At 42.4% G+C, this 15,355-nt stretch overlaps 2 protein-coding genes across 3 annotated transcripts; both read right to left on the bottom strand.

Annotated features, from left to right (window-relative positions):
• Nucleotides 1-757: 757 nt before the first annotated feature.
• On the bottom strand, nt 758-9,285 carry kiaa0930. The gene is made up of 10 exons (XM_058624647.1): nt 8,892-9,285; nt 6,471-6,619; nt 4,644-4,748; nt 4,473-4,550; nt 4,284-4,385; nt 4,071-4,211; nt 3,269-3,457; nt 1,803-1,962; nt 1,521-1,676; nt 758-950 (listed from the first exon to the last, which is right to left on the bottom strand). The coding sequence occupies exons 1-10, from the start codon at nt 9,037-9,039 to the stop codon at nt 910-912; spliced, it is 1,269 nt and encodes a 422-aa protein (XP_058480630.1). The 5' UTR covers nt 9,040-9,285; the 3' UTR covers nt 758-909.
• A 946-nt stretch (nt 9,286-10,231) lies between these two features.
• fbxo7 (F-box protein 7) lies at nt 10,232-15,019 on the bottom strand. Of its 2 annotated transcripts, none has more exons than XM_058624618.1 (10): nt 14,897-15,019; nt 13,870-13,992; nt 13,585-13,789; nt 13,199-13,477; nt 12,621-12,765; nt 11,974-12,057; nt 11,787-11,882; nt 11,534-11,710; nt 11,405-11,445; nt 10,232-10,842 (listed from the first exon to the last, which is right to left on the bottom strand). In XM_058624618.1, the coding sequence occupies exons 2-10, from the start codon at nt 13,989-13,991 to the stop codon at nt 10,519-10,521; spliced, it is 1,473 nt and encodes a 490-aa protein (XP_058480601.1). In that variant the 5' UTR covers nt 13,992; nt 14,897-15,019; the 3' UTR covers nt 10,232-10,518. The 2 variants fall into 2 exon arrangements, with proteins under 2 accessions (XP_058480601.1, XP_058480603.1); XM_058624620.1 differs by lacking the exon at nt 14,897-15,019 and adding an exon at nt 14,780-14,870.
• Nucleotides 15,020-15,355: the final 336 nt, after the last annotated feature.

The raw sequence follows: 15,355 nt of genomic DNA, 5'->3' as shown, positions 1-15,355 counted from the left end.
AAAACAAACACGTGAGTAGTTTTTAAATTGGAAAAGAACAACTTTTCAGTTTGGTTCTGTTGAAAACAATGAAGACAAGGAGAAAAGAATCTGTGGCGTTTTTCGTGATTTTAAGGCTTTTCAGGAATTGGATGGAGGAAAATCACGAGAAGTCGCTTTAAATCCCTTTAAAAACCTTCTTCACTTTTTTTTTTTCAAGTCACTTCCAGTTTCTGATCGTTTTAAACTGAAGAGCAAAAGGTTAAAGGTCAAGGTCGTTGTTCAGTTTTTTCTTCCCTTGATGGTGAGACGTCAGAGTCGCGTTTGTCTCTCGTTTGGAAATAAATAAAACGGTGAAAAGCTCAGGTGCATTGTGAGTAACAATGTTGCATCATGGGTAATATGATGTTCCAGGTAGGCTTGTTTTAACAAAGTGAACTTCACGATGAAGACGACGGCGAACGTGACGCAAAAAACACAAATCGACTCCAGACGAGTCATGTGCAGAGTTATTAAAAAACAAACAAGGATATGAAAGGGGGTTGGGCTTATGTGGAAGTGGGTGGAGCAAAGGGACAAGTCAGAAACCTTCCGTCCTGACGAGTAAAGCAGCAGAATATTTACAAAAAACATTCATGTCCTTCCTGCTCAGAGTTCGGCCAATGCCCGTTCACGTGCTGAGGTCACGTGATCCCGTTTCCATGGAGACAACCTTGTCGACACAGCAGGAGCTGAAGAGAAGACTAAGGAGGAGGAGGAGGCACTTCCTGAATGGCTGGTTTGTTTGTTGTCCCTCCGGTTGTAGCAGGTGTTTGGTTGTAGTCTCAGTCTTGACACCGGGGGGGCGCTGCTGTGTCTCAGTGGCCTGATGCAAGAGGCACTTGGTAGAGATGTTCTGAGGACCAAGGAGGGGGCGGAGCCAAAACCCTGCTATGTCATCAGGATGGGCTTCTGCCTCACCTCCAGGATGTCTGCACACACAATAAACAAGTGTTTTTTGTTTTAAATAATTCCTTTATATGCCTGAACTTTTATAACACATAATTATAGTTCATTTAAGTGATTTATCTCACTTTTACAACAAGAAACTATAGCGTGCAAACCACTCACTCTCACTGAACCAAACCCCATTGAGAAAATCATCTATTTTAACAACCAGACACAGGAGTTCACTGCTGCCTCCATCACTAAGTTCAATTGTGCTACTTTTTGCGACTTCGGTGTTTAAAATAATTTGTTCAGATTGACCTCAGTGACACAAAGTGACCACACGAGGCAGCAGTAGACCAGCAGCTCCTGTGTGCCCATGAGCTAAAATCACTGATTTTCTCAATGGGCTTTGGTGTGGGAGAGTGAGCGGTTTACAAGCGTCAGTTTCCTGTTGGAAAATCTGTAACAGTGAGATAAAGACGTGAAATTAAATTAAATTAATACCATATTTTTTTATAGTTACATCAACATGTATATATAAAACACTTGTTATACTTATTTTGTGCTTCTCACGTCGTCTCTGCTACGTCGTAAATAAATAAACCGGTTACCTGTGGTTATGCGGTGCAGCGGCAGCGTGACGTAGGTCAGGTGCGAGTAAAGCAGGAAGTAATCCTCAGCTCGGTTCAGTTTGAGCCACGAGCCGACGAGCGAGCGGCCGGTGCCCGACAGAGAGCGCGAGCGAAGGTTACTGGCCGCATGAAGATCTGAGACCAACGCACAGAAACATGTCATAAATCAGCGATGATTTAAAAAAAAAAAAAATAATAATAATAATAATAAATATATATATATATATATATATATATATATATATATATATATATATTTACCTTCGTCTTCCTCCTCCCTGAAAAACTCCTCGCTGTCGTTGGCTGAGTGCGATTTCTTCATCTCAGCAATTCTGTTTCGCGGAACTTTACGTCGCAGGGATGGCGAGAAGAAGGAGGGGCGGTTCCTCTCCGGGGTGGGCGGAGTGCTGAAGGACGTCACCTGGAGGAAAATACAAAACACGCTAAAAAATACTTAATGAAGAGGAAAAGCATTGACAAAAAGTATCCGGTTTACCAAACAATAACAACGCTCTACGAGGTATTTTTGGCACACGCAAACAGCGACGTAACATGTTTACGGAATAAATAACGACAAAAGTGCAATGAACAGTAAAAGTAGCCATGTTTGTACGGTGGCAGCCGTCCCGAGTCGGAAAATCCGAGTTCTGACAGCAAATGGAACGCACCAATAGTCATGTAAAGGAGCTTAGCTGTACGCAACTGGAGTATTATTTACTGACGGAATAATTTTGTGGACTAAATAAGTCATTTCTAGGTTTTATGGACCAAACAACCAATTCATTCATTGAGGAAACCATCGACAGATCAATCAATTATGAAAATAATCTTAATTGGCGTTTCTACTAACTTTCAGCACGTCTGTGACTCGTGTTTTTCACCACATTGACGTTTATTATTGACCGTGACCTGGTTTCACCTTCTTGTACGAGTTTGTTTTGAAAAGACAGTTTCAAGTTTGTTGGTGAATGAGTGAATCTGACATGAGGAAGTGAAACTTCTCCACCTCCACACATTTCCTGTTTGAGAGGATTTTCATGATCCTGTTTTTTAACTGGGTCAGAGTTAATTTATCACTTCAAGAATCTTTAAATACATTGAGTTGTAGAAAATAACGACAAAACCAAACATCCTGTTTCATGTGTAAAAACAGAAAATAAACATCATTCACATGTTAATTTTACACTAATGTTTAAACTAAACTAAATTAGCACAAGATTACTGATGAAAATTTACTTAAAATACTTTTCCATACAACAGAATCTAATGCTAATGCTAAATGAATTGCTAACTTAAAAATAATTGGCTTTTTCACTCCTTCGGGGAGGATTGTTAGCATGCTAAAAAAAAATACACTGATTGTAGTAGTTTTAGCAATGTATTCTTTTTAAAAAATTTAACTTATTTTAAGACAAAGTATTTACATAAATACTGGAGCTGTCTTTATCAGATTTTAACCACAACGAGAAAAAACATACTTTAAATTCAGAAACAGTGGTAGCTAATAATCGAAAAAGTTACCAATAAATATTCACTACTGCAAACTGACCAAGACAGATTATTAACGTACAGGTAAAAATGTAAAGGATCCAGATCAGAACCTTGTGGAACACCAACCTCAGAACTGCTGAGCAACAACTACAAACTAAAAAACTGGTTAAAACCTTGCGGTCATGTCTCTTCTCTCAATACTTTAATAATAAATAACTATTGTGTTGTGTCCTCACCCTCTCGTGCATGGGGGACACCTGGTCCTCCTCGGTGCCACAGGGGGAGGTGTCCCCGGTGGGGACCCTGCTGACGGCCATCTCGGCGTGACCTTTGCCCTGCGGCCCCTTCATCCTCACAAACTCCATGTTGTTGTACTTGTAGAAGCCGAACGACATCCGCTGCGCCATTTTAGCCGCGACGCTAACCTGTAAGACGCATTTTTAGAGTTTAGAAGAGAGTAAAAGGCTTTTTACTAGTTAATTTCTCTTTTGTTTTTTTACATATTTAGTGTAAAGGTGGCTAAGTCAAAGCCATATGCTCGGAATAATGCCAACATGAAAGCGAATGCTTAAAAAAAAAAGACTATAAGTAAGGAAAAATGTGGTGCTGTTTTTTTTATACATTTATTTTTTGTATACAAAAAATGAAAAAAACAAAAACAGCATCACACTTTACCTCACAGAAAATTACAATATGTTATCAGCACTAGCTTCTGTGTTAGCATTTATCCGAGCATATGGCTTCGATTTACGCTAAATATGTAAACAAAGAAATTGTGTGTTTACATGTATAAATATATAATTAGAATATTTATAGTAGCAGCAGAAAAAAAAATTAAGAAACGTAGCCTCCGATTAGCTTCTACTAGCGTTTACTTTGCGGTAGAAAACTGTAAATGTGAAACAAATTAAACAGCGTCTTCAACTACTCTTTTTTGTATTTTAGCTTAATTTCCTTTTACAGCTTCTTCTGCTAATGTGCTAACATGCTAACTTTATTTATCGCAAGTTTCCCCATCGTCCCCGGGCGCCGCCTCACCCGGTTGTCGTAGACCTTCTTCAGTGCCTCGTAGCGGATCGAGCCCTGGAAGATGACGCCCTGGAAGGTGTTGCTCTTGTCGCTCGCCACGAGTTCCACGCAGACCATCTCGCCCTCGCCGACCGTCATGTCGCTGAACACCTTACGAGACAAACGCGTCAAATTATAGAATAAATATAAACACAATAAAATATACACAAACGCGTTTGTTACCTCCTCGAAGTTATCGATCATGAAGAAAATGTTGGGGTAGCTCATCTTTGACTCCTCCCCTTTACTGTCCATAGCGTGTTTACTGGGAGACGCAAAGACTTCCTGTGAGACGAGGACACACACACAGAGATTAAAGACGTCCGCCACGTTGGACAACGAGGTCGTCGGGCGCACCGCCGGGTTTCTTACCTGACACTTCTTCTTGTGGACGTGGATGTCTCCGGCGTCGGAGCGCGTGCAGACGGCGCACGTCACTACGTAGTCCAGCTGTAAGAAGCACAGCGTTTAAGATGGAGGCGTTCAGGGGACACGTGGTGGACATTTGAGCAAGTGTGTCCTCTGCTGAGTTTTATTAATCACCTTCTGCAGGATGAGGTTCAGGTAGACGCTCTCCTCCCAGTCGATGTCGGGGTCGCCGAGGCCGGGCAGCTTCTTCGAGTCGCGCCTGTAGACCTCCACCTCTACCTGGGAACCACAAACGGGTAAATATCAGTAACATGGCGGCTGCTGTAGGGGGCGACAGAGTCAATTTCGGGGTAGACCATAAATTCGTTAAGAATAAAATTTTTTGGTGGTCGGAGCTGCCTCCTGTTGTCAGTGATTAAATCCTTCCTACTCTTTTGACTGCTGTATGTTATGAATATTCTAGTGTTTACTGTTAAAGTATCTTTAAATAAAGTCTTGAAAACTGATGTTTTATGGTGTATTAGGTGTTGATAAAAATGGGTTACGATGAATTACAGGTCATGAAACATTTTGTTAGAACTTGATTTTTGCAAGAAAGTGACAGTGATACCATCCTGAAAATGTTTCTCTACATTTATTAGCATTTAAAGCATTTGTGTGTGTTTGTGAGGACCATTTTTACACAGTGAGAGTGAGGACACTTTGAAAACGGGGGACATTTTGGAGACCTGGTGCTAGGGTTAGATTAAGGCCTTATAGCTGTGATGGTAAAGGTAAGAAGTTAAGGAATGTGACAGATGAACAAAAACGTGTGTGAGGAAATTTTTTTAGTTTTACGCCATAAAAGTGAGCACACTTTGAAAATTGGGGACATTTTGGAGACCTCCAGTTTGGCTTGGGTTAAGGGCTTGTTGCTGTGAGTGGTTAAGGTAAGGGTAAGAGTTTAAAGAATGTTCTTACTGAGACAGATGAACCAGAATATGAGTGTATGTGTATGAGGAAATTTTTTTTTATGTTTTACACCTTAGAAAAGAGGACATTTGGAAAACTGGGGACATTTTGGAGACCTTGAGTTTGGGTTAAATTAAGGGCTTAAAGCTTTGATGGTAAGAGGTTAAGGAATGTCCTCATTGAGACAGATGAAGCACAATGTGTGTGTGTTGTCTTTGTACAGAAGTTAAAGGTCGGCGAGTCCTCGGGGAGATACGATGTTTCCATGTGTCACATTTCATTTCACTCACGCGCCGTTTAAGAGCACGGGGACTGTTGCCATGGTTACACTGTGAGAAAAAAAAGGGAACATGCTTGATGGGAAATCCCCCTTTGATCTGATGTTTGTCTGGAACAATAACACGATGAAGACGAGGATGGTGAAGAGGATGACGGCAGCTTTTTGAGTTGACCTGGACGCAGGACATTACTGTGTAACCGTGGCAACCACAGACAGACGTAGGACAAAGACAAAGAGCAGACGGCACGAGTCTGTGGAAGCAACGTGATTATGAAGAGACGACGAACAGACACACGTCAGTCGGCCGGAGACGATATGAAAATTTCTATTTTTCATTCCGATAAAAATAATTCAAAAAATTCATGATTGTGTCAGTAAGTTTTCAGTAAATTAGAGAACTACCAACTTAACACGGTTGATGCTTGAAGCGGCCATTTACACTATAGGGGGCGCTCTAATTAAATTAAGAACTATACGTACAACTGGAACCTTCATTAGCTTTAGAAACCATATGATAATTTATAGAACCTTGTTTAGGAGCATTATAACCATTCAATAAATTCTTTAACTTTGTTAACCATCTTTAGAACATGTAATACATTCTAGAACTTTTTTAAACCAGAACCATTTAAAAAAATATTTACTTAAACTACGACGCATAACAACGTGCTGATAAATGACTCCGTGTCACACGTATGTTGTTTTCTGTGAATTTAAGTTTTCAAATTGACCGATTCCTACTTGACTTCATTAAAGTGTCGCGTCGTCACCTTCTTGCTGTCCGAGTTGTCCGTGCTAACGTAGGACAACTTCCTGCGGACGTAGAACAACATGTCGTCCTGACGCGGCGTCCACTTCTCCATGAAGTACGTGGAAAACATCCAGGTCCAGAAGACGATGCGGTCGTCTTTGAAACAGCCTGAAGAAAAAAATACAAACGTTTTAATATTAAAATGACAAAACAAAACTTTTTAAGTTAAAAAACGGTCAATATATCGATTTAGTTATGACCAAATATTTTTGTTTTTTAAATCTCTGGTTTAGTTGAAGATTCTCTGACAGGAAGTTTGAACTTAATGCCACGTTACCTCATCTGCCTGGTCGTCTGGCAACAGTTGCCGGGCGACAGACAGGCAGGTGTGTGTGTGTGTGTGTGAAGGGCAGCAGAGCCTGAAGGTGACAAGATCAAACAGAATCCAATCGATCTTTTTAACGTTTGACTTTGTTTTCAAAATAAAAGCTTCTGAAACAGTCTGAATAATTTATGAAGCGCTTTTCTTTTTTTTTACATGACGGAGAAAAAACCCTGATCACTTCCTGTGACCTGATGATGCTGTCACGTGACCTGACAGTGTCACATGACCTGATGATACAGTTTATATCCGTGTCTCATGTCATTTAGCCGTGATGTTCTTTAGGTCACATGGAAATTAGCAACACTTTTTTTAGTCAACACGTCGTTTGTAGACAAAACGACACGTCAGCGCCGCGTGATACAGAACCAGAACCACGCTCACGAGTATTAGAAACCATTTACTGAATTCTAGAACTTTGTTAACCAGCATTAGAACCTCTTAAAAAAAAACTCCAGAACCTTGTCAACGAGCACCTTTAATTAATTCTACAACTTGCTTAAGAGCGTTAGAACCATATAGTGAATTTTAGAACGTTGGAAACAAGCCTTAGAACTGTCAAATTAAGCCTAGCACCACGTTCATGAGCATTAGCGCCATTTAATATATCATACAAGTGACTTTACAAGCAATGGAACCATTTAATGAGTTTTAGAACTTTAAAAACGCAAATTACAACTGTTGGATTAAGTCTGGAGCCACATTCATGAGCATTAGAACCATTTGAACCACGTTTCCGAAGCCTCAGAAACCATTTCATACCATTTAAAACCTTGTCAACAAGCACAAGAACCACGGAATTAACTCTAGAACCTTGTTTACGACGACTCAAATCTCTAAATCTCTCCTTGTTTTTAACTTAACTTTCTCAAAAAGTGTATTTACAGATTCAAAAAAGTATTATTTTTTTTGCTTTTGTACATTTATCTGTGTGTGTGTGTGTGTGTGTGTGTGTGTGGAGTTTAGTTCCTCAGACCATGATTTAAAAAATAAATAAAAAAAGCCTGTCTCTATTTTTAGCAACAGTTTCTGCAAAATCATGTTCTTCAAACTACATGAGTGTTTAAAGAACCGACATCGGAGAACATTCTGGATTCTTTTACAATCGTTATCTAAGAGTTCGTGAGAAGTTCAGTCACAGCTGCAGTGACCTGGAAAACGCTCGCAGAGAGGTTTAAACTCCACACATTCACTGGAACTAAATTATTTAAATTCTGTCTTTTGTAGACTTAAAAAGTTAATTTTTTAGTCTTGTGTCAAACTACTCTCTGAAACTGAAAACAAGAGGAAATGAGAACAAACAGATGCTGATAGACCTGTCAATCAACACTGATCACATCAATAACGCTGTCAATTCATCAGTGAAGCTTCACTTCCTGTGACATGTGACCTGTGACCTTAGAAAATTAGAAATCACCTGACTTTCATTCAAATTCAAACAAATTCTCCGAACATTATTTCATTCATTCAACTTCTACGTTTTGTCTGCTGGAGGACGAACCGTTCACTGAACTAAACGATGTAATCAGTTAAAGGGACAGTTAAGATAAGGTTGTTTTTTTATCTTAATACATTTTTAAACAGACAAAACATGTCCAGAGCAGGATTCCAGCGCTTTAAATAAGAAAAATATATGAAATAAACATAGCTACAATAGTCTACGACATCTTACAAACAATTTTTCCCTTTAAGACAAACTTCGTAAACGGCTCACTCTCCCACACCAACTCCGATGGAGGCGGAGCAACAACTCCTGGTGATGATTTGGTTCAGGCCAGGACAAACAAACTTTAGCCGCGATATTATCAGGTGAGTAACGGCCGGTTGTTGCAGCAGGGGGCGCTCACGGCTAAGTCAGTGTGTCAGAATCGTTACACACGTTTAAAACCCGCGAAATGTCCCTTTAACCTCGCGAGGAGCCTCAGGGTTTGACCCTGGGGCCCCTCACACTTCACTAAACGGGCCCACATTAGTCATGAACATCAGCGAGGACAAAGACAACGGGGACAGACAGACAGAGACCCGGGGACCGGGCCGGAGTGTCTCGGCTCGTCTCACCCAGCCCGCTGATCTCCTGGCGGATGTTGAGTCGGTTCCTCTCGTCGGCGATAGCCTTCAGCATGTGTTGCAGGGAACCGTCCGTGTCTCCGTCCTCCTCCGCTGGCCCAACGACGACCGACTTACACAAACCGGGGAAGGACGCCATCTCCGCGCCGCACGGCTCATGACAGTCCGGGCTCCGCGCTCCAGACGGCCCCGGTTCTCTGAGGAGGGGGAGGAGGAGCCTCTCGCCTGGTCCGTCCTCTGAAATAGACCCGGACTGAGAACCGGAAACGTGTTGAGTTCCGGTCGGTGTGACAGCGGTGGTGCTGCGGTGATGCCGTGCCGGAGGACGGAGCTGACAGGTCGGGTTGCCGGAGCGGGAGGTTATGGTGGTTGGAGAGGAGGAGGAGGAGGAGAAGAAAGAGGAGGGAGGGAAGGGGGGGTCAGCTGGAAACACCCCTCACACTTCCGGTAACAACACGAGGCTCTTAAAGACACAGAGCACTTAAATTTAACAACACACATAAACAATAACGTCCGCTTTTATAACGCCCCCCATTATATTTAATAGTTAATAGCACACAGTTTGGATCAAAACTATGTGCTATTAATAAAGAGCTAAAGTTCTGAACGGTGAAACTTATGTGAATCAATGACCTCCGTTATTTAGCGGTGTCAAAATCAAACTGACCCCAGTCAGCGCTGCTGCTACACGGAGGGAGGAAGAGACAAGAGAGTCCCCGCCCGCCCGGATAATAAATACTACAACCAATACTACAGTTATTATGATTACTACTACTACTAAAAATAGTACTTAGAGTTAAAGTTTTTTTTTTTTTTACATTTTCGGAAGTTCACGTGCATAAATGTCTTATTTAATAATTTAATCTAATTGCGATTTAATGACAGTCACATTTGAAACTTAATTCTTAGGCCTCTTTTTTAAGTAACATCATTTTCTTTTGTGTTTTTTTTAACCTTTGTCGATAAATAACCACTGTAATAAGCGAAGAAATAAAGAATATATGCAAATAATTAAACGATCGCTCTGACATTCAGTGAGCTCCGCCCGTCCGCGAGACCGGAGTCTATAAACGAACGCACCCTTTGTCTGGAGACAAAAGGTGACGTAATGTGTCAGAATCTTTTTTTAATTTTATTTTTTGTTCACAAACTTTATTCATTTCATTACACATTACAACACAGCTGCTTTGACTGTTATTTGTGTTTTTTAGGAATGTCAAGAATAATTATTTTTACTGTCATTATTCTTTACTAATTTTTTTTTTTTTTCATAGAATTGTTAAAAAAATATCCATAAATCTTTAAAATACGAGTAAAACAAACTAATGATAAAATGTTAGAAAAATATTTAATTAAAAATGTTAATGTGTAAGTACAAAACCGGCTCTCCCTTGTGGCACTTCAAAGCAAATCACTAGGACTGTAGGTTTGTGAGTCACACACGCGCACGCACGCGCACGCACACACACATACACAGAGTAAATCACAGTTAAATCACTGATAGTTTCAATGAAAAAAAAAGTGAATTTAATAATAAATCCATCACAAACTAACATAGTGCTTCAGTGGACGTCCCATCGTCCAACGCCTCATCGTCATGGTTACTGTTTGTTTGTTGTCAGATGAATCCCCGCCTCGCGTCTGCTCCTCGTCCTCTACTCGCTCTCAGTCTGCGGGGGACGTCGCCTCGGGGCGGAGCGTCGCGGTGACGTGGCAGCAGCGGGTTGATGGGGTCGTAGCGAGGGCGGGGCAGGAGGCCCGGTGGCAGGTGCGGCCTCAGGTCGTACTCACCACCGATGATTCCGGGCAGCGGCGGGTGGAGGGGGAGGGGCAGGGGGGGGGGGATGAAGATGTCCCGAGGAGGGAGGAATGGAGGCGGGAGGAGGCGGCGGCGAGAGACGCGCCGGCGCTCAGCGCGGCGTACGTGCAACATATGGTAAAGCTGGAAAACAAATAAAATTTAATTAAAAAAAAGGATGTCAGGTAGTAAATGACCTGAATGTTTAAATCTGATAAATACATGACGGTTTAAAAGTGTCAAGAGGATTTGTGTAGCTCTCTGACACAAACTCAGCGCCGTCTGCTGACACGAGGCCCGCTCTTATAAGTTTAAGTCTACGATATCGTTAAGAAAACACGTTCACGTCTTTATCTCACTGTTAGACAGACTTTTCCAACAGGAAACTGAAGTTTGTAAACCACTCACTCTCCCACACCAAAGTCCATAGAGAAAATCAGTGATTTTAGCTCACGGGGACACAGGAGCTGCTGGTCTGCTGCTGGTCTGCTGCTGCCTCGTGTGGTCACTTTATGTCACTGAGGTAAATCTGAAGTAAGGTTTTCAGACGTCACAAAATAAGACGGTTTGTGATGGAGGCAGCAGTGGATCAACAACTCCTGTGAGCCGTGATGTTTAAATCACTGATTTTCTCTATGGACTTAATTCTGTGGACTTCTAAGACGTCGTCATCGTCACTTTTAAATGAATTAATTGATCAGCTCACGTCTTTCCAGTTTGTCCCTGTGGACGTGACGAGAACTGGACCTGAAAAACAAAAAAAAAGGAAACACACGGTGACGTCTTTATTGTTTATAAAACTGTGACATCCTCATCTGTGGTCACGTGACCTCACCTGGGAAGTCTCGACGGCACAGCTGTCGCCACAGCATCCAGTCGGCCGTCGCCGCGTTCAGGCGCCTGGAGACGGCGGAGAGTCCAAGCACGGACTGGACGTCCAGGAGGCGAACGATTCGGAGGAGGAGCTCCGTTGGAAGAGCGGCCAGACCGAACGCCTCCGGCAACGCCATAGCTGAAAAACAACAACTGGTAACCATAGCAACAGTGTATGCTTTTATGTTCTGTTTAAAAGTGTTAAAGGTTCGTACCTTCTCTGGCAGCTGCGATCAGCGGGTACGACAGCTGGTCTTTGAAGACTCGCGTCAGTTTGCGCAGATCTTTGAACGCCGCTGCCGCACTGTTGCCTTGACAACACAGAAAGAAAAAAAGGGGAGGAGTTTAACAGAGGCTGAGACGCTGCCGTGAGATGGACCAATCAGAGGCGAGGATCTCTACCTGGCCACTCGTCCGTCACGTAGCTGCAGGGATTCACACAGAGTTTGCGAACAGACGCGACGGAGTCGTTCGACTTCAGTGTGGCTGCAGGGGTCAAAGGTCAGCGTCAAAAAACACGAGCAACACAGATCTGGGGTGAAAACACAACAGCACTAATCCAGGGGTTCTCAAAGACTGGCTCGGGACCCACAGGTGGACTGCGGATAAATTTCTTTGGGTCCCCAAACAAATTCTCCAAAGAGGTTTTAAATAACGTAAAGTTTTAGTTCCTTTACTTTGTTTAATAATTCAAAATGACGTTATATTTTACAGATTCATTCATAAATGAGTCACAAAGTTTTCATTATTCATACGACAGTTTGCCGTCTTTAAAAAGTCTGTCCTCATATAGAAAGTTTGGGAATCCACGCTCACTTTAGTCACTTTATTAGGAACACCTGTTAATCTGCTCTTCATATCTCAATTATCTCATCAGCCAATCACGTGTCAGCTACTGAGACACGTGGACATGGTGAAGACGAACCACAAGATTCAAAAACAGCTAAAAACTACTGGGATTATCATCACACAGGTGACAGTGAAAGTATAATAATCCAGATTATTTAACCTTCGGTTAAAAAAAAAAATTCAAACCTCCTTGAACTCACCGGTGATGACGAGGACGGGGCCCATGCACATGCCGATCACCATGGCGACGCTGCTCTCGCACAGAGGGTGAGTGTAGTGAAGCCTGTAGCTGTTGCCCGACGACCTCCACCCGTCTGGCATCTCGCCCGGCTTCAGCTCACGGGCCTGAACACGGAGAAAACAAACGCACTTTGACGACGGCGTTTGTTCAAAGACGATGGATTTAACTGGACAAAACATGGTTTTAGGCACTTAAAAGCCTCAGCTACAACGTTAAGATTATGTTCATGTCTTTAAATCACTGTTAGACAGACTTTGACTCAAGTTTGTCTCCCACACCAAAGTCCGTAGAGAAAATCAGTGATTTTAGCTCACAGAGACACAGGAGCTGCTGCTCTACTGCTGCCTCGTGTGGTCACTTTGTGTCACTGAGGTTAATGTGAATCAGGGAGTACACACACAAGACTGAACTCACTGATGGAGGCAGCAGTGGATCAACAACTCCTGTGTCGCTGTGATGTAAAAACAATGTTTTTTTCTATGGGGTTTGGTGCAGGGTTTACAAACTTCCACCATGGTGTCTGTGACTGCGTCTCACCTGAGGGATGAAGCCAGTTTCCGTCATCAGCAGGTGTCCCGCCACCACGATGGCGTCAGAGGGACTGGTGATGCCGGCGCTGACGTACAGGAGCTCCAGAGACGCGGGAGCTTGACCGTCCTCCACCTCGCTGCACAGCATCGGCTCCCAGCTGCACACTGACGGCCCCGTGTCAGCCACATCCTCCGAAGTCTCTGCGGTGGCGGCGCCTGGCGTCTCCATGGCAACCTCTGACTCTGTCAGCGCTGTGGTAGGTGTGCTAGGTTTAGTAGGTGTGGCCTGAGAGTAAAACAATAAAAAAGGTCCAGTTGGTGATATTTTCAACTGGTCCAAAAACAAGTTGGGGATATGATTCGCCTCCTGGTGGCTGGGTGCTGAGATTGAACCTGATTCTCTCTGTGGCTGGTGGGAGGAGTGAAGGTGGAGACTGTGGCGGTGGCAGTAGCAGCAGCGTTAGCGGCAGCGGTGGCAGACTTCGGCAGGACGACGCAGATCAGATCTCCGGAGACGATGCCGCAGGACGACAGAGTCTGTCCAGAGTCTGACAGAAACTCTGAGCCGTTCAGAGACAAACGGAACTGTGTGTCCTCGCTGAGTGACAAACAACGAGACACGTGAGCGACAACATCAAAAACTACAGAGTGAATCTTTCGTTTGTGTCGACCTCTGACCTGAGTCCATGACCGGACAGAAGTGTGTTCCTGACGTGATCCGTGACTTCAGTCAGAGTCGGTTCTGGGTTCTCTAACTCCACCCTGCAGGTCTGACGGTTGATCCGGATCCGCAGCTTCATACTGAGGACAAGCAACACGCAGTGAAACATGTCGTGTTGAAACAAGAATGAAAGAGGCTGCTGTGTTAAATATCAAATAACATGTGGTGTTTGTTTTGCTGGGAAATCAAACGCTAACACACATTAGCCTGAATCAAACCTTGGCTGATGATTAGATTTCTGTATAAAGTGACTCTTTTAAAGCTTTCATTTCTTTTCTTCAGTAGAACAACCTCCGAGTTCTGATATATAGAATGCAGCACAAGTATGCACATTACATTTATACTTAGCGGCCAATTTATTAATTAAACATTAATTACTTCCTACAACAGACGATATTTTAATATTTTTCCAAAAAGTCTGGCCATTTTCGGTCATCAGAGGTTCCCTTAAATCAGCTAAAAACGTAGTGAGGTTTGGTTAAGACTAAGAAATGTCCATAAAGAAACGTGACTGCTGCACTTTCAGAGGAACCAATACTCCTGTAATACTTCGGGTTTTATAAAACATAATTTCACAGTAATAATAATAATGTTTTTGAGTGCATTTCAACAAAGCTGCGTCACGAGTCACTGCCTTTTTGTGGACGCTAGCTTCGTGTTAGCCTGAGTTTTAGCGTTTTTAAAACTTTATTTCACGTTAAACAGCGTTAGAAACGCATTTTACTCATTAGAAAAAATAACATATTAAATTCACAGAAGAATAATTGACTTAAGAAGCAGGTGAATTACATTAGAAACACAGTAAGACTCTGGTTAAGGACAAATGTGACGTTTCGTTTTCGTTTCTCTGTCAGCATCGTTACCTACCGCTCGCTAACTCCCCACACTGTGAGTTAGTCACCTGGTTAACTACTAGTTAAAAACCTCAATTTACGGTGGTGACATCAGTCACAGCTTCATTAATAATGTTTTAAAACGACTCACGTGATGAATTAAAGAGATGAAACCAACACTTCCATGACTTTCATCTGAGGAATTGCGATGTAAACACAGAACAGCAGCAACCGGAAAACGTGTTTTACGTACGCCTGTTTCTGGAAATTATTTTCAAAATAAATGTCACGATGACAACGTATTTTATTTCTCAGCGGTACAATTGTTATGCTTTTGTCTATTTCCAACTCATTTGAAATAAATTACACTCAACGAATGAAAACAAATCACATTGTGTTGTTTTCTGGCCGTTACATTGCCCTGTATTTTATATTTACGGATATTAAAATATTGATTGATTTATTATTTGAATTGTCACCAACTTATTTGAATTCCGCGATTTCTGTTAATGCTTAAGATTATCGAACGTCCAAAGAAAACTGTTTTGTCACCACTAACCCACTATTTATTTGAAGTAGTGTGCTCAAATATTATCGTCAACAACTCGTG

This window comes from Solea solea, chromosome 3 (genome assembly GCF_958295425.1).
Source record: "Solea solea chromosome 3, fSolSol10.1, whole genome shotgun sequence".
NCBI lineage: Eukaryota > Metazoa > Chordata > Actinopteri > Pleuronectiformes > Soleidae > Solea > Solea solea.
This window is presented reverse-complemented; position numbering and strand designations above follow the sequence as displayed.